This window comes from Semicossyphus pulcher, unplaced genomic scaffold (assembly GCF_022749685.1).
Source record: "Semicossyphus pulcher isolate SPU_LCO1_2020_fin unplaced genomic scaffold, fSemPul1.0.p SCAF_11, whole genome shotgun sequence".
Classification (NCBI taxonomy): Eukaryota; Metazoa; Chordata; class Actinopteri; order Labriformes; family Labridae; genus Semicossyphus; species Semicossyphus pulcher.
In genome coordinates, this window is record NW_027211615.1 from 16104018 (window position 1) to 16120529 (window position 16512).

The 16512-nt window shown below is 42.7% G+C and overlaps 1 protein-coding gene across 1 annotated transcript in view; it reads right to left on the reverse strand.

The window, feature by feature from the left end:
• Positions 1–226: 226 nt before the first annotated feature.
• syndig1l (synapse differentiation inducing 1-like) overlaps positions 227–16512 on the reverse strand; it is a 40707-nt gene continuing 24421 nt past the window's right edge. The window contains exons 3-4 of the mRNA XM_069656109.1: positions 11674–11811; positions 227–1051 (exon numbers count right to left, since the gene is read on the reverse strand). Coding sequence (XP_069512210.1) covers positions 893–1051; positions 11674–11811 — 297 coding nt within the window. The 3' untranslated portion in view covers positions 227–892. The remainder of the gene's footprint in view (positions 1052–11673; positions 11812–16512) is intronic.

Consider the following 16512-nt stretch of genomic DNA (forward strand, 5'->3'; position numbering starts at 1 on the left):
AACAAAGCACATTTGCATGTACGTAGGCAAACCGTATCAGGCGTGAGCAGGTGTGGTTTGATTTCAGGGCATGTCTTTGATGGATGGACACTGTCTCAGAGGGGGAAATTCCGGCCCGAGGCTTCATCGAGCTCCTTGCAATTCATGCCAGTGCATATTGTTCAATGAGAGAAACAGCATCTGATTGTTTTTGATCATTCTCTCCTTAGTTCTGAGCATTTTTCCCAGGAAGTAAAAGCAGTCCTTAGTTATGACTCAAGAAGCTGTGAGGCAGTCAGCCCAGGGGCAAATGCGTTCTCGGTGGTGTTTGGAGTTGATGGGGGAAGCTCACGGTCTATTAGAGACAGTCCTGTGTGGCAAACTGTGACAGGAAGAGACAGGACTCCACAGAGAGGCTACGATTTTAACTGGAGCGCGAAAAACAACAACATAGAGTTGGTTTAAGAGTGTTTTTGTGTTGATTTCTAACCTTTCTCAACCTCACTTGCTAATGTTTAAAGAGTTATCGTCTCAGTCTTTTCTCCTCGATGCTTCCGTTGGGGTGCTGGAAGTTAAAAATCCAGCCGTAGTCAGTGTGATGCAAACTGGACTCCAACATGGATACCATCCATTACTCAAACCCCTCTCTCTGTTTGAACAAAAAGTACTTTGTCTATCCCCAAATCCCCGTCTTCTCACCCTCCAGCTTGACCTCTCTCAGTCACCGTGTCTAATCTTGGCTGACAGAAGGCCTGTAGGGAGAGAAAGCTGGAAGAAAAAGAGAGGTGGAGGAGGAAAACTGTACATCCCCGAAAAACTTTCTTCCAAGTCAGCAGGAGCAAAGCTGATCCCAAGAGGCGGCTGTTCTCCTTCTCGGGCTCCCCGGAGGTGCGTCGAGGGGAAGGTGCGTCTGCTATATGTGTCCTGGTTTCGAAAGGTAGGCGATGAGAGCTACCACCACCCCCACGTACACGCCGGTGCCTATAGTGATGGAGAGAGCGGCGAGGAACAAGGCTCGTCGAGAGGCGATGTTGGCCAGTGGGAAGTCACCTTTGTTCACCGCCTTGGTGGTCTGGAAAGGAGAGGAAGAGAGTCGGACAGGTTAGAGGCACCTCAAGAGGAAGACTGACCCATTTTTCAGAAGAATCATAATTACAGGAGCTGTCTGTTATTTCTGGAAGGAGGAAAAGGGAAATGCAATTGGAGGATGGGCCAATTGACCGAGCGGGAAAGCGCAACCCTGGAGAGCTCATCATGCGCGGCAGGACTAGAAAATGGCAATTAGTGTGAAAATGTCAGGGAGCGGAGGTTATGGTCATAATGTGTGCTCGCTCTGAATGATAAATGACACGCGCGGAGAAGATTTATCATAATTACCCTCAAACAAACTTCCGCTCAGGCAAACATTTCAAGGCTTTATTATAAACTGGTGCTGTAAGGTAAAAGTGAAACATTTTAACGCCTATATAGGTCATTAGACAGCAGCTTCATGTGTCCTCATTGCTTTGTTGCTGACGGCCTTTCTTCTTATTTTCTCCAGACAACAGCCCCCCTCAGCGTGACCCAGTTACCACGTATTTAAGGTTTATAATGCACTTTTACAACTCTCTACAGGCACATGTAGCTCCTCTGTGTGGTGTCCTGCTAACCTTTCTGCTTAAATAACACGACTGTAGCGACACTAACTAATGACGGGATAAAACAACAGAGATAAGTCTTTTTTAAACAACAGGCAGAACATTCAGACTTGTTTTCTCAATCAGACATCATCATGAGATGGTAAATAATTCTGCCCTTTGACGGGTCTTTGTCTGCACTGATGTTTGTAGCTCAATAAAAACCCACAAAAACAAAACACTTTCTCTTTTCTTTAATCATGTGAGCCGTCTGAACTGAAACTTCATCAAAACAACGACAGAGTCGGGCTCGTCGACGACACCGGGGGCTCCGTGTTTTCCTTCTCTGCCGCTCGAGTTAGTGGCCCTCTGCCCCGATGTTTTCCTCCTCTGATGACTCTCCTAGGACTCGACTGAGCTTCAAAACAACACGACAAGATTTAAAGCTGCACAAGCTTTCACAACAGAAAAATAAGTCAGTGCACTGGATAATAACAATTCCTACCTAACAAAGAAATACTCGCTTAATACTGTATTACACTATGTCAGAGAAAGTTGAATACATTAAGTCGTTGTATGTTCCTCTCAATTAAGTGTAGAATGCTTTTCTGAATTTCAAACTGACTGAGCATTAAATCTTTGTAGATCATAACAATTTTGAAAAATAAAACTACTCTTGATGAAGGAGCATTCATTTGCTAATGCATGTGGAATATCCGCTCTACTTTTAGCTCAGTTTTGGTCTCCACCATATAATATATAAGGGACATGTCTGACTCTGGCAGCTATTTGCTCTGCTTTTTTCACCGGCTCGTCTTTCACTTTTCTGACTGCCGTTTGATGCCAGGCAAGTTTAGTCTCCTGTGGGTTTTGAGTGCTTTTTCACTGAAAAACCACAGAACAACAGCCATGAAACATTGTTCTTGCTGCTCTACAAAGCAATAAAGGGTTCTCCAGTTCAGTGATGGTGCAGTGGGTATTCTCTGAGAAGATCCCCTTTTACATAACATGTAGTCTTATGATGTATTTCTAATGCAAAAATATTGATTCCTGCAGCTTTAAAGAAGATGAAGATGAAACAGACTGAAATTTATTCTGATTACTTTATATGACCTACAAAAGCAAACCAGACCATCAGCGACAAGATTATTTCAATACAATTAATTTTTAATGCCTGAAACCACTCGAGGGGGGGTAGGTGTCAGGTTAACTGCACGCTGCCTTTGTTTACATTTGCTAGGGCAAATATGGACTGGGTGTCTGGTGCGACTCCCAAACTCACAAGCGGTGCCAACTTAGTTACGCATTTTCCATCACCCAGCAGTGGTTGGTCTGCCAGAGAGGGTAGGCGGAGCTAAGCGGCTGCTTTTCCGGTCTCTGCAAGTGTTGGGAGTAAACAGTTATCTACTATGGCTGAACAAAGAAAGAAAAGATCGATGACTACAGATACAACTTCAAAAATAAGTGAAAATCCAAAGAAAAAGAAACAAACTCGACGCTCAGATGAAGACAAACAGTCTAAAAAGGGAAGCGACCGTCAGTGAGGAAAATCAAGAGTTACAACCGGAGCCAACCGTGGACGTCTGGTTAAATTGGGAAGCGTCCTCCCGCGATTACCGTGTATTGTCATTAGATGGCACCAAAGAGAACAAAACAGAAATCTTTGAGATTGCCAGTTTAAGCATGTACAGGAAAAAGTTTAAATCTGAACAGATCCATGTGAGTTTTTCATGTTAAACAAACAAGTTTACACTCAGTATAAATAAAAAAGTAGAATTGAAAAAATATCTTAATATTAGTGAATATAAGTTTGTAGATACCATTTTACCATACATGTAGTGCCTGCTGTTTAAGTGCACGGTGGAGCAGTGGTTAACACTCTCGCCTCACAGCTAGAATGTTTCCGGTTTGAATCCCGGTTCGGCAGGGTGGGCCTTTCTGTGTGGAGTTTGCATGTTCTCCCCGTGCATGCGTGGGTTCTCTCAGGGTACTCCCTGGCCTCCTCCCACAGTCCAAAGACATGACTCTAAATTGCCCGTAGTCGTGAGCGTGAGCGTGAAAGGTCGTCTGTCTCTGTGTGTCAGCCCTGTGACTTCTTGGATTTCCTGGTCTCATTCATATCACTGAGCAGAGGTCAGCACTGAAGCACACATTACACCAGCAGAAAGTTTTACAGAAGCACTTTAGCTTTTCAATCCCCTCTCCATTGTCTTCTTCTAAACTAATTTCTGCCACATATAAATCTCGTATTAGTTTTTGAGTCTCCGGTGTAAACAGTGCTGAATCACAACCATAATTTATTGTGTGCTGAATAAATTACAGCACAGTAAGAAGTCTGAGTGTGTGAATGACCTTCAGTAAAATGTGGACATCATTGTAATAATGGAGCTGAGGTGTGGTTTGTGTGAATGTGATGAAGCTGGTGTTAGGTTTCTATATGAGGTGATCATGGCCTCAAGTTAGAAAGGTAGGAAGCTGACCCTGTCCCATTCATTTTGGGAGTGAGCTGTAGAGCTCCACCTTGACCAGGTTTCGTCTCTCATTCACAGCTGAGGTTAAGAAGAAGTGAGTCTGCTGCTTTAGCTGCAGCGTCTGCATAGATGTGGATTTTCTATCAAACAGTGGCACTGAATAGAAAACTAAACACCAAAGCTTTGCATAAATCCTTGTTTTAACCTTTGACCTTTCTCACAAGCTCTCAGGCTGTGGATAAAAGTGGCTTAAATTAGGTTTTCTGCAGGAGGCCAAACCTTACTCGCAATAACAGGATGAAAGCTCAGAAATCTGGGAGGACTTTGGAATGAAGCCACTGCTTCTCCTCAGTGAGAGGAGCCAGCTTGTTCAGGTAAGCGGCCCCGTGGCTGCTTTCTTTATAAGCTGTTGTTTGCGTGTGTGTTTGTATAAATGTAACACAGGCTGGGGAGACTAAAACTCCCTGCTGGAGCACATAAACATTCCCCCGGAGGAGCTGAAGGATGTCACCTCATTTGACATCCTGAACTAGACTAGAAGCTAAAAAACTGATGGAGGTACATTTTAATCCACTGCATGAAGAGCTTCACAAACTTTTCATAATCTAAGGGGTGTAAGAGTTAGTGAATCTTGCAGGATCAAGTCTGTAACCAAAAAAAGTCTCATTTAAAAATGTTAAAATCGTCAAAAGCTAGCCATGCTACGCTAACGTGCTTGTGTTTCCATATTTCCAGGTGAGCAAAAGTGCGTGTGTAAGAATGCAGATTACTCTTTAAGCAAATATGTAAGAGTTTGGAAGTCACATGATCTTAAAGGAAGTGCTTCACCTAGCGATACGCTAGTAAGGAAGTATAACAGCTTGTAGCCTCAGTATGCGCGTTGAGATTGCAGAATATCTGTTGGTGTGGCTCAGTTTAAAGATTGTGGTGTTACAGTTTTATTGAATTCATAGCAGAGTGAGCACAAAAGATTATAGCAAAGGTTGTCCAGTTGATCAGGATATACGGCAACATGTAGCCATGCTATGCTAAAGCGTGCTCCTGTGTTTCTAGAAATGTCTGGAGGAGCCTTTTTGTGTGGCATACACACATCACTGCCAAATACTGTAAAGCAAAATGCAGAAAGGACAGAGACCTATTTTATGCTTTTGTTTTGGAGGCATAATGGCCACTCGCTTCTTTCCTGAAGTTAGCTATGTTTGTTTCAGTAGGGTAGTATACTACGAAGCAGGATTTGCGGTTATCGAGGTAACTTCAGGGTTAACTCCGGGTTTTCAGTACTACAAAGGTGGTTCACTTCTTACTGGGGTAGATCGCCATGGTAACTTATGCTGAACACCTTACCTGCTCCAGAGCAGGCTATGTTCGAGAAAAGAGATCACCCTGAACTCATCACCGCCCCACTTACTGACCAATCAGGACTCTTGATTCAGGAGCTTTGAGAGCTGATTGTGAGAGGGAGAAGGAAGAGAGCGCGGTGAAACACTTCCTCGTTACCTTATGACTTTATGATTCAGGAAAGATATTCATCCTGATAAACATCTACGTACAACAGAGGCTGATTAAAAACAATGAAGCATGAAGTACTTTTGTAGGTACGAGATATGAAAGTGAGCATTAGTACTGCTTTAAATTGTGCTTTTATATTTATTGGCTCCAAAGGTTTGACACGGCTGAGAGAATAAGTCTAAATCTTTCATAACCGCCTCATAAATACATCTGAGCAACATATTAATTTAATATAATACACGGGTATTATTACAGTCATTGGTGCTCTAATGATGGAGCAGTGATATTATACTTAATTTGCACTTTTACAAAGGCAGTCATTTTCTGCCTGTTGTCCTTCCTGCATTCAGCAGCTGCAGCTGAGTGGATTTTAGTCTGGACTACGTCTTAACATCAGCTGACGGCAGACTAGTCTCTATGTGCGATTGGTCATACGCTGCAGACTCCGCCCCTTTTATGCGAACACCCTCGGATTGTTGACCCCAGCGTCGCGTGACCGCTCAACGCGATGACCTTTGTCAGGTTAAGTGAAGCCAGATCAGGAATAGTTGAACTCGCTTCGTAGTACAGGAGCCAGTTCCTGATTCAGTGTTGATGTCAGCATGCTGGGGTTGCTCGTAGGGTAACGCCAGATATTTATATTTATGATAAATAGGTCCAAAGACTTATGTGAGTAGTTTCTCTGATATGAAGCAGCCACCTCTGACTCTCACTGCATCGTTAACCGCAGCACCTCTCAATAAAGTATGAAAAAAGTCGACGTATTGAACGTGCTGAAAAAAACACACATGATGTCTCTCCACTTTGCATCATTAGCGCCAAGAAGAAGACAAACGGTGTGAGACAAAGGCAGCCGGATGAAAGCCAGAGAGAGACTCTTCAGACAAACACATGGAAAGGTCAGGAGGCAAATCTTGACAAAGGACGTGTAATCGAAGCAGCTTCCATGTCAATACAGTAATTATTGAAACAAAAGCATCATTATGGAGGCCTTATGGGAAATCAGGTTTGCTTTCAAAACTAGACAGAGCACATTCTCCTCTTTGAGGATGTATTACTCCCCACAGCAAGGTCTTTCTGCGGGGAGAAAGTCCTGAAAAGAGTCGTAATGTGACAGCGGACGGTTTAATTCTTCCCAGCAGTGGCAGGAAACGGCGGTGAAGGACACATGCCTGTTATTTCTTTTCTCCTGCCCAAGCATTTGTAATTGATTTATCCGTCTTTTTCTCGCCTTCACACAAATAATTAAATCAAAGCGTGTTATTGCTCTCCCCGAGGAACACGACACTGAAATATAATAAGGCTCTAATGTGGACTAAAGAGACGAGCGTGTGCCTACTGTATGCGCTCTTCTATGAGTAACGTATATGTCCACGTGAGGATCTTTCCTTGAATCCCCTTGAGAGGAAACTGTTAGACGCATTAAGGCTTTATCTGCACAACCTTGGCAAAATGATTGAAATGTGGTGTCATGGAAAAAAAGATAACATCGCAGACTTCAGACTGCGTGGAGAGTTTTATTGCGATGCGCTCTCGGAAGTCAATTCAGCCCCCTTAACAGGTTTTTCTTCCCAATAAACAACACATTAAGCCCCAAATCTACCCTCTCTCTCTCCCTCTGTGTCTCTCGACCCTCCTCGCACAGACACAAATACACAAACTGCTCCACAATAATTAGCTCATTCATTTCCATCCATTATGAAAGACTCGTATGCCGTGAGATAACTTCAGGGGAGTCTTATTTGCATAATCGTGAAAGGAATCGCAGCGGTTTTTTAACTTTCCAGCGCAGATGTCTGCGAGCTGAGAGAAACATTTATCAGCATCCCGGAACAAAAACACTCACCCTATTAGTGGCAATAATTGAAACTCAATTCTGTTTCCCAATCAAATGCTCCAAGCTCATTTTCTCCAGATACTCTCGGTATTTTAGTCATTATCAGCTGTGTGTGCGTGCGTGGGCGGTAAACGCTGAATGCTAACACTGTAAAGCACGATTTACCATAAAGACGTTACAGCGAATTAAAGATGTAGGCTTTGCCAAATAGGATATAAGCAATTAAAAGCAGGAGATAATCGTGTGTGTGTGTGTGTGTGTGTGTCCTCTCCTCTCCTTGGGAAGCCATTCAGCGTCTCTCTCTGTGCGACCCGGCCTGACCTTCCAGCGGGACGAAACAAAAACACTATTGATCCGCCTTCCGCAGACTCCATTACAGTCGCTAACCTGTTTGTTTGTAAATGTCCTCGGAGTAAGTGACGAAGCTGATGTGGCATCATTTCTAAACGCTTCTCCTCGGCTCAGTCTGCTGCCCTTGTCTAATCCCATTATGCATCTGTGTGCACAAGGCCGAGAGGAATAAAAAACAGTGTAGAAACAGGTTAGCCAAAGATATGTACAAAATTATACAAGCGTATTAATAAATAAATTCTTTCTGGGTAGATTATGACCTTCAAAGTATCAATCTATCCATTTTTTGTGTGTGAAGGGTGTTGCTAGTCCATGAGTAATAAGCTATTAAGCTCATAGCTCTTTCTGACAAAGCCTGATAGTAAGCTAAGCTGATAAATATACTAATGCTCACTTTCAGGCTGATTTTACCGCAAACCCACATATATGAGCTCATGGTACAATTGGATATTTTATCAGTGCACCTTTCGACACCACGGAAAGTAAGCAAATGAAAAATCATGTCCCTCGAGATCAACCGAAACTTTAGGCCTATTTGAAAAATATAATTATATAACACCAGTAAACACAAAACATATTAATGTATTTATTACCAGATCGGTCATTTCTATTTACAGTTTCTAGAAATGTAGAAAGGGACGTGGATTTAAGGGATTGCAATTGTTCTGGTTTCCGTTTGTAGTACGCTTGTAGTCTTATTAATCTCTATAAATGTTCAGCCAACAATCCGTACTAGATCGAAAATTCAACTTGAGATAAATTCCCTTGACGCTAGAGCATTCAGATTTCCTGACCTCCTTGAATGCATCATCAGATGATCGAGCCGACCTCCGTTCAACAAACGAGCATTTTAAAGTAGTTTTGTTCTCCTCTTGACGACAGACCTGACAAAGCTTCATTTTTACTTTTTACTTATCTGCATCATGATGTTGAAATTTCGGCAAAGGTAAGACCTGTTAATTAAAGTACATCACAGGAAAAGCGGGTTCTTTTTCTGTAAACAATGCAGCACGTGGAAAAGGAAGTCTTGACTGGAAGTCGTTTTAACAAAAACAAGGTAGGCCTGGAAATACCTGGAGGCCAATGTCACTTAAACAGAAAAATGAAAACATAAAACTGGCATGACAATTAGCCTACCTGATGTTATGCAGCAGGTACTGTCAGTATGATAAGATGGGCAAGCGAAGCAAAAGCCGCACACCGATTGACTGACACATGTACAAACAAATGACATAGTGATGTTTTCTATTGGTTAAAACAGCAACAGCCTTGGCAATGACATTGATTGACATATATATAGACAAATCAGTGTTGTAAGCATGGTGCATCATTAATATGTCAATTGGTCAAAACTGGGACAGGGCCTGTTCAAAACACATATTAGTGTTTTAGAGATATTTGTCAGGACACAGAGCTTGAAAACGAGACGGTCCCGATCAAATCTGGATGTATGGTCACCCTAAGCTAACGGTTAGCTGCCATGTTTAGCCTAAGAGAGAGTCAGACTTTCTAAAGAACAGGAGGTCTACTTTCTTCTGTGAACATAAATGTGCAACAACAGAACTGCTGCACTAAAATAATTGCCCCCCAATACCCAAGAAAATACATATAGTGCAAGGATTAGCATATACGCTACATGTTTGTGAACCTGCGCTGAACATAAGGGAAAATATTGCAACCGTGTATGCATAGTTACGTGTGGTAACAAACAGTTGCTATGTAACAGATAAAATGTTCTGTATTCATAGAAGAACAAGAGGTAAGAGGTGGGTAAATTTAGCTTCAGCTAAGGCTAGCTGTGGCTACCTCACTAGCGAGCTTTAGCTTAAAGAGCAGCTCCAGTCATGTTTAAAGACACATCAAATGCTCTGATTGAAATAATAAATTGTGTCATCTCCTCCTTCTCCCTCATTAAAAATTCCTGAGTGTGCATAGGCCCCGCCCACTATGCAAATTTTCAACCACCTGCTCCGTCTCTGCCATCGTTTAGCGGCAACTTGTTGAAACTTAGCTAGCTTGAAATGTAGTAATTAGTAGTGGTAACGTTAACGTTAGTAGTCAGTAGTGAGATGGCAAAAATTATGACAGTCAGCTGGCTCACACTTTAACAAAACTCGTACGTTAACTGTACAAAATTTCAAGCAGTTTTTTCCAGGATTTAAACGTTCCTGAGAAAATGAGATTTTAGTTTAATGTTGAACAAATTGTATTTTGTTTTGAAGGTCAGTACACATCCCTACACTCTTCTCTCACTATAGTTGGTGCAGAAGCATTAGAGCTCACACAGGTAATCCAATTCCAGATTCATGTTCTGCTAAAAATTAACATTATCCTCATGCTAACTCCTACAGAATTAATTCATTTAGTCAGAGTGCTCCCTGTACAACCGCATGAAACGAAGACCAGTGAAGTGGGTTATTGAGCCATAAAATGAAGCGATCCCAGACTCCCACCATATCTTTCCCTGACAGCTCTTCTGGACGGCACCTTCTAAAGGACGGAGATTGGCAGGAAAGCCATCCATCCCTAAACACAGCCATCACTTCCCCATAATTACCCAGGAAGAATCAAATTAGCTCCTGACAAGATAATTCACTGACTGCCTTAATCTGCCTTGGACTGCTCGCGCCCACAGATAAGACGGCTAAACGCGCCAGCTTTTGATAAGAATTTATAGTCAAAGGACGGACAATTTACGGAGCAGCTCATTGGTCTGTTGTGTGTGTGTGTGTGTGTGTGTGTGTGTGTGTTTACTTGTGCTTTTAAATATACATAATGTGCGTGTGTGCTGATGGCCTTCGGCTTAGAGAGACAGGATTGATTAGCAGCAGGAGTTGTAGCGATCCCTGTGCTCTCTGTTTGACTGACACCCCATCACCAGAGATGTTTCCTAACAGAATTGAAAAGAGAGAGGAAGTCCAGCTGGAATCAATTAGACAGTCAATATGTGCTGTTTGCTGATTTCTTCAGCTAAGAACGTATTGGAAAAGCGTCAAAACTCACAGTGTAGCTTTGTCCTGTTTGTCAGATTGCACTCTAAAAACCAAATAACGACTCTCTCTACACTTATGTGGATTTATCTGCACATCAAAGTAGAAGTCTTTAGCAAGGCAGTATTACTTTTAATAGCCTTGACTTAGTAGATTTACAACGTTGCATGCCAATGTATTAGCCATAAAGGGATTTAACATCCAAGCTGTGTTTTTAAGATCAGACACTTTAACCACTAAGTTTAAAAAGAAGTTAACATGCAAAGTGGGATTTGTGCATGAAATCCAGGGGGGAAAAATCAAACCAGAAAGACGGCTGCTTTCAACAATTTGCTGAAAAATTATGCCAAATAAATTCTATTTTAAAGCAAAAATGTGTTTTAAAAAACTACTTTCCAGCCCGCAGCCTCAAGCAAGGCTGCTTAATGTGCCTGAGAGCTCATCACCTTCAATACACAAGCACTCCTGTAATTGGGTACATCCTAAATCCTCTTGAAAACACCACAGGTTCAAAGTCTGTCTCTCTCATCTTCGTATTTTGAACACTTCCTTTGTGGAACTTCCTTGAAAGTGATTTATAAACTCGTCCTAAAGGCGCCTCTCAGCCTGTTTGCCGAGCATCAAGCAGCCATTACAGAGCGGCCTTGAGTTATTGATGGGTAGCTCAGTAAGTGGCCTTGCGTTGGCAGTAGGAGAGTCAGCTGTCAGTTCTTTATGTGTGATAGTCCTTAATCTTTAGTGATGAGTCATACATACAGCTAGGTGCGTGTTTGTGTGTTTGCAGGCCAACAAAGTCCTTTTTAAATACGTTTGTTTGTGTGGGAAGAAAGAGGCACCTGTTTTATGTTGTCAGACAACAACTTTCAGAGGTGTTAGCATTGCATGCATGTGTTTGTATTTGTGTGTGTTTGTGTCCTCACCCCCTGTGAGAAGTAGAACGCCGCAATCCCCAGAGGCCAGAAACAGCAGAGCATGGAGAAGATGGCCAGGCCCAGGTGGTCTCGAGGAGGGACGACGATGAAGTTGTCCTCGCTCTCGCTGTCGCTGGAACAGTCCGTCTGCAAAGAAAAAAGCAAGCGAGGTCAAAACACACGCCTGTTTTTAGCCCTGTTGTTGGGCAAGTTTTACCAATCATGTGTGGCATGCAGCGGTAAAAACAGGAAGTTACTGTGACAAAGAAATAGTTGGATATTTTGTTAACGCTAGGGTTAGATATGTGGTGGTTGGATTGCTCTTGTTGAGAAGAAATAACAGCGTAGAAAAGGGAAGCTTTCTTCTGCTTTAATGTAACCGCACTTTCTCCTGCCTAGTCACATGACTGAACTAACCAATCAGAGGCAAAGAGGATTAAGTCAGAGTTAAAGGTGAGGAAAACCAGAGACATAAATTCAGAACATTATGCCAAGGGTTGGTGATAATATTAATAGCTCTCTTATATATATATATATACACGCTGAATTTAAGGCGACAGCCAGCAGACAGTTAGCTTTAGCTTAGCATAAGTACTGTCAATTGGAGGAACAAACAGGAGCAAACAGAAGTCTTTTAACACTTACTGAATAAGATAAAAGGTATAAATGAGTGAGTTTAAAAAGTACTAACATGTTGTGGTTGTGCAGAATTAGCTACCTCATAGCGTGTAAAACTGCAAATTAAAGTTCTTGTAAAAACGAGCTAAGAGCATCGACTGTATAAAAAGATGGACGACATGACAGCTCGCTAAAAGTGAAAGCAAAACCTCTCTATCGCCCCCTGCTGACTGGCTGCAGTATAGGTCATAAAGCCCGCCTCCTCCATGTTAACAGATGGGACATGAGTCAAACTATAAAATCAAAATACAAGTTAAATATTTTTTTCTCAAACATGGTTTCTGTCATTATAGTTAGTTCTTATCATGCTGATTTACAAGTGTTCATTGTTTAGTTTTAATAAGTTATTTGATGCTGTAAAAAGGATGATTGACAGCTCTGTTGTCAAATCCGGCTCCTGCAGCCGATCTGTTCCTGATTAGCAGAGTAGAGGAGGAACGGCGAGAGGAGACGTAACTAAAACAATCACTACAGTCTTTGAAGTTTTCCATATCTGTGAACGTCTTCTTCAGAACAACACAAGAAGCTATTCTGCTGTTAAACACGCCGACGTGCGGGATCTTTGCCGTTTTTATCAGTAATTTGTGTCTGTTTTGGTTAGCGGAAGTGGCTAAGGTGGCTCCACATGCCGATCTCTACTGCGCAGCTCTGGCTCCAAATGACATCACCATCGTCGTTGGCTAGCTGTGTCTTTGTATTCAGTGTTTGTGCAAAGCTATGCTAACTGGCTAAAGTTCATATTTAGCATTCGAACATGAGGGTGGAATCGGTCTTCACATCTAGGTCACAGAGAGAAATTCAACAGGTGAACTTATAATATAAAACTTTCCATAGTGTTGCACTTTTTATTTACAACTGCAGCTTCAGAATACGCCCTCTGTTTAATTCTTTCCTTTATTCCTAACCCAACAAACCCCCATAAATATTAGCAGCACAAATTTGGCTCAGTCAGAATACATAAATAAAAGTCAATGGTCCACTTTCAAATGGGCAGTGCCAACATTTCCCTGGAACATTTCCACAGGTGTGATCACAGCATATTTGACTTTGCAGACTGTTGTCCTGCCCAGGAGACGTCTTATCTTTCAAACAGGTGGAGGTGATTTTTAAGTCGACTGGGTGGAGAAAGAATCTGCAGTCAGTGGGAAGGAAAAAGACATTTGTGTAATGGGAAACAAAACACAGACGAGTCACTGCTTCCACGTAATGTCACAGCTCGTATTCATGAACTTTTGGTGATGGCCCATTACTTTCTCATTAGTTGTGAGATATGCAGATTCCTGCATTTTGGCATCTAAACAACAGATGGCATTAAAAAAGAACGCTACGGTTGACGGTACTCCTCATTTCAGATATGAAACCATTCTGAATCTAACACACCTCTTCCCTCAAGCTTTATGAAACTATTTCACGCTCCACGCAGCATTCCTCACATGGAACTGAAATGCCTCTCAGCAAAGAGAATAGACGTCCATATATCTGCATACTGTTTAGAGGGTTACAGACTCCCAGTCCTGATAAATAGCAGAAAATATCCATTTCTTAGAATAGGTTTGTTATGAGCACATTTGCCAAACAACCTTCAACATACACATACTGTGTATCTCCCCGCTCAACAAAGGCTAGACAGAGAGCAGAGATTTATTTTCCTCTGTGCCTGGAATGAAAAGGAATCGCAGATTGAGGCCACGCTTTCTATATGAGCCATTAAGCTGCATCCTTCACACATCATCCTGTTTGAAGGATGATCCGGCGTGAGGGCGGAACATGGAAAATAAATGAAAGACATCAAGGCCAACAATAAACTGTTGTGCCAAAGAAATTGAGTTTAATATTAAGCTGGATATTTTCATTAGAAACTGGAGAAATCAGTTAAAACATGTGAAGCAGTGAGCTGCTCTCAAACGTCAAATCATCACATTAAAGATTGTAATCTGACAAAGGAAATGATTTCCTACGTCTTCATTCAGCATTCCAACATCCCGTCTCTGAGGATTCCCGTTTTATTTATTACTCCCTGCATGTGTCTTTGTGGTTGTGCCATAACATTATGACCGCTGACAGACGAAGTGAACAAACAATGGCCCCTGTCAGTGGGTGGGATATGAGAGAACATTTTGATATGTTGGAAGCAGGAACAATGGGCGAGCATGAGGATGTGAGCGATTTTGACAACTGCCAGGTTATGAAGGCTAGACGACTGGGTCAGAGCATCTCCAGAACTGCAGGGGTCAGTCGCTACTAAAAGTGGTCCAAGCAACGAAAACAGGTGAACCAGCGACAGGGTCATGGGGGACCAAGGCTCATTGATGCACGTGGGAAGCGAAGGCCGGCCCGTGTGCACAGCAGAAATGGTTCATGAATGGTTTGAGGAACACGACAACGAGTTCAAGGTGTTGACTTGGCCTCCATAATCCCCAGATCTCAATCCAATCGAGCATCTGTGGGATGTGCTGGACAAACAAGTCCGATCCATGGAAGCCCCACTTCACAACTTACAGGACTTAAAGGATCAGCTGCTAACGTCGTGTTGCCAGATACCTCAGCACACCTTCAGAGGTCTAGTGGAGTCCATGCCTCGACGGGTCAGGGCTGTTTTGGCGGCAGAAGGTGGACCTACACAATTGTGGTCACATGGCTGATTGGTGCAGGTACCCACTTTTTACAGTCCTGTGAGTCTTGTAGCAGAAATCCTGCCTGTCATGATGTGCAGAGTGCTGGCCTCAGGCCTGGAGTGGGATTGCCCACGTCTATGTTGGACAGAGTTGTTGTTTTTTTCTGGGTTGATGTTTTTTGTCAAACAACACATTTCAGCCGGGGTTGCATCAGGCTCATGACTCCTTTTAGCCTGGAGTATTTAGACTTCTTTTGGTAACTGCTCTTAAATTGTGCAGCATATGGGTGTCGGAATGTTTCTTTCTGTTTCCTTTTTTTTACTTTATTGGGTATTTTATTTTCTGATTATAAAAGGGTCAGCCTCATACGAATAGGAAAAAATGTCCCCTTTTGTATTCATTGTGTTTTATGTTGGCGAGCCAGCGAGCAGTACAGAGCGTTTTCTTATTAAAAGTTAAATTGGTGTTGGGATTGCATTTGCTTTTGGGGGTTGAACCAGTTTCAATTACTTTTAATAACATGCAGCCCTCACAGTCATGTTGCCTGATGGATGATGGGGATTAGTAGGTGGGTGGTATAATGTGTGGGGGGGCCTGCCCACTAATGAGAGGGGCAACGCTGGATTAATTTATTCCAAAAATAGACACGTGGAAGAAAAAAGACGTGTTTATTAAAGTCCAAAAGTGTCAGAGCAAGCAAAACCTCTCTGAATTATGTGTGCACCCTCAGACAACACCTCTGTGTCAAGCCTTATAATGAATCTGTTAGAAGCTGTGAACACACGGCCCCGTCATGATGATCGATATATTCATTCTCTTCATAATGCAACGCTGAGGGGAAAAAAGGTCATAACACACGAGCATAATGCAGCCCACATTCTGCATAATGTCATTCTGCCTTCATGGCCTAAAGCGAGCGCGGTGGTGCAATCTCTGCAGAGCCAGGCCTGCTCCGCTCCGTGCCTCAGAGCTCACTGACAATATCTGCACAGCCTTCTGGCTGTTTGGAGAATGAAAACACACATCATCATCATCCAGGGATCCTGGCTGTTGGGTTGGCTTAGGTTACCAGGGAAGCGGGAGAGGGAAGTTAAAAGGGAGAGGAGGGAAGTCAGTCGAGCAAGCCGGCAAATAGGTCGGCTGGCGTCGGTGCAGACCTGCGTGAAGCTGCTTGTACATGCGGGCCGGTGTGGATGCACAGCAGGGTCATTAATCATAGACCTTTCAAAGGGCTAGATCCAAAGCGGATGAAAAAAGGCCACCAATCCCTGCACAAAGCTGTCTCATGGAGCAATTATAAAACTCTAATCACAGCATTTTCTTTTATTTATTTTCAAAAGCAAAATAAAACCCTCAAGAGTCCACGTTACACAAGCCTCTCCATCACTGACAGGCTGAGGAGCTGCATGTGATTCAAAGTAAACACAAGTTTGTTTACCCACTTTCTGTCTGACTTTTAATGAGCGTGCGTGTGTGTGTGTGTGTGTGTGTGTCATTCGTTCTCCCCATTCTATGCTTTACTAGAAATACCTAATGACTATGCATGCCGGTGCTG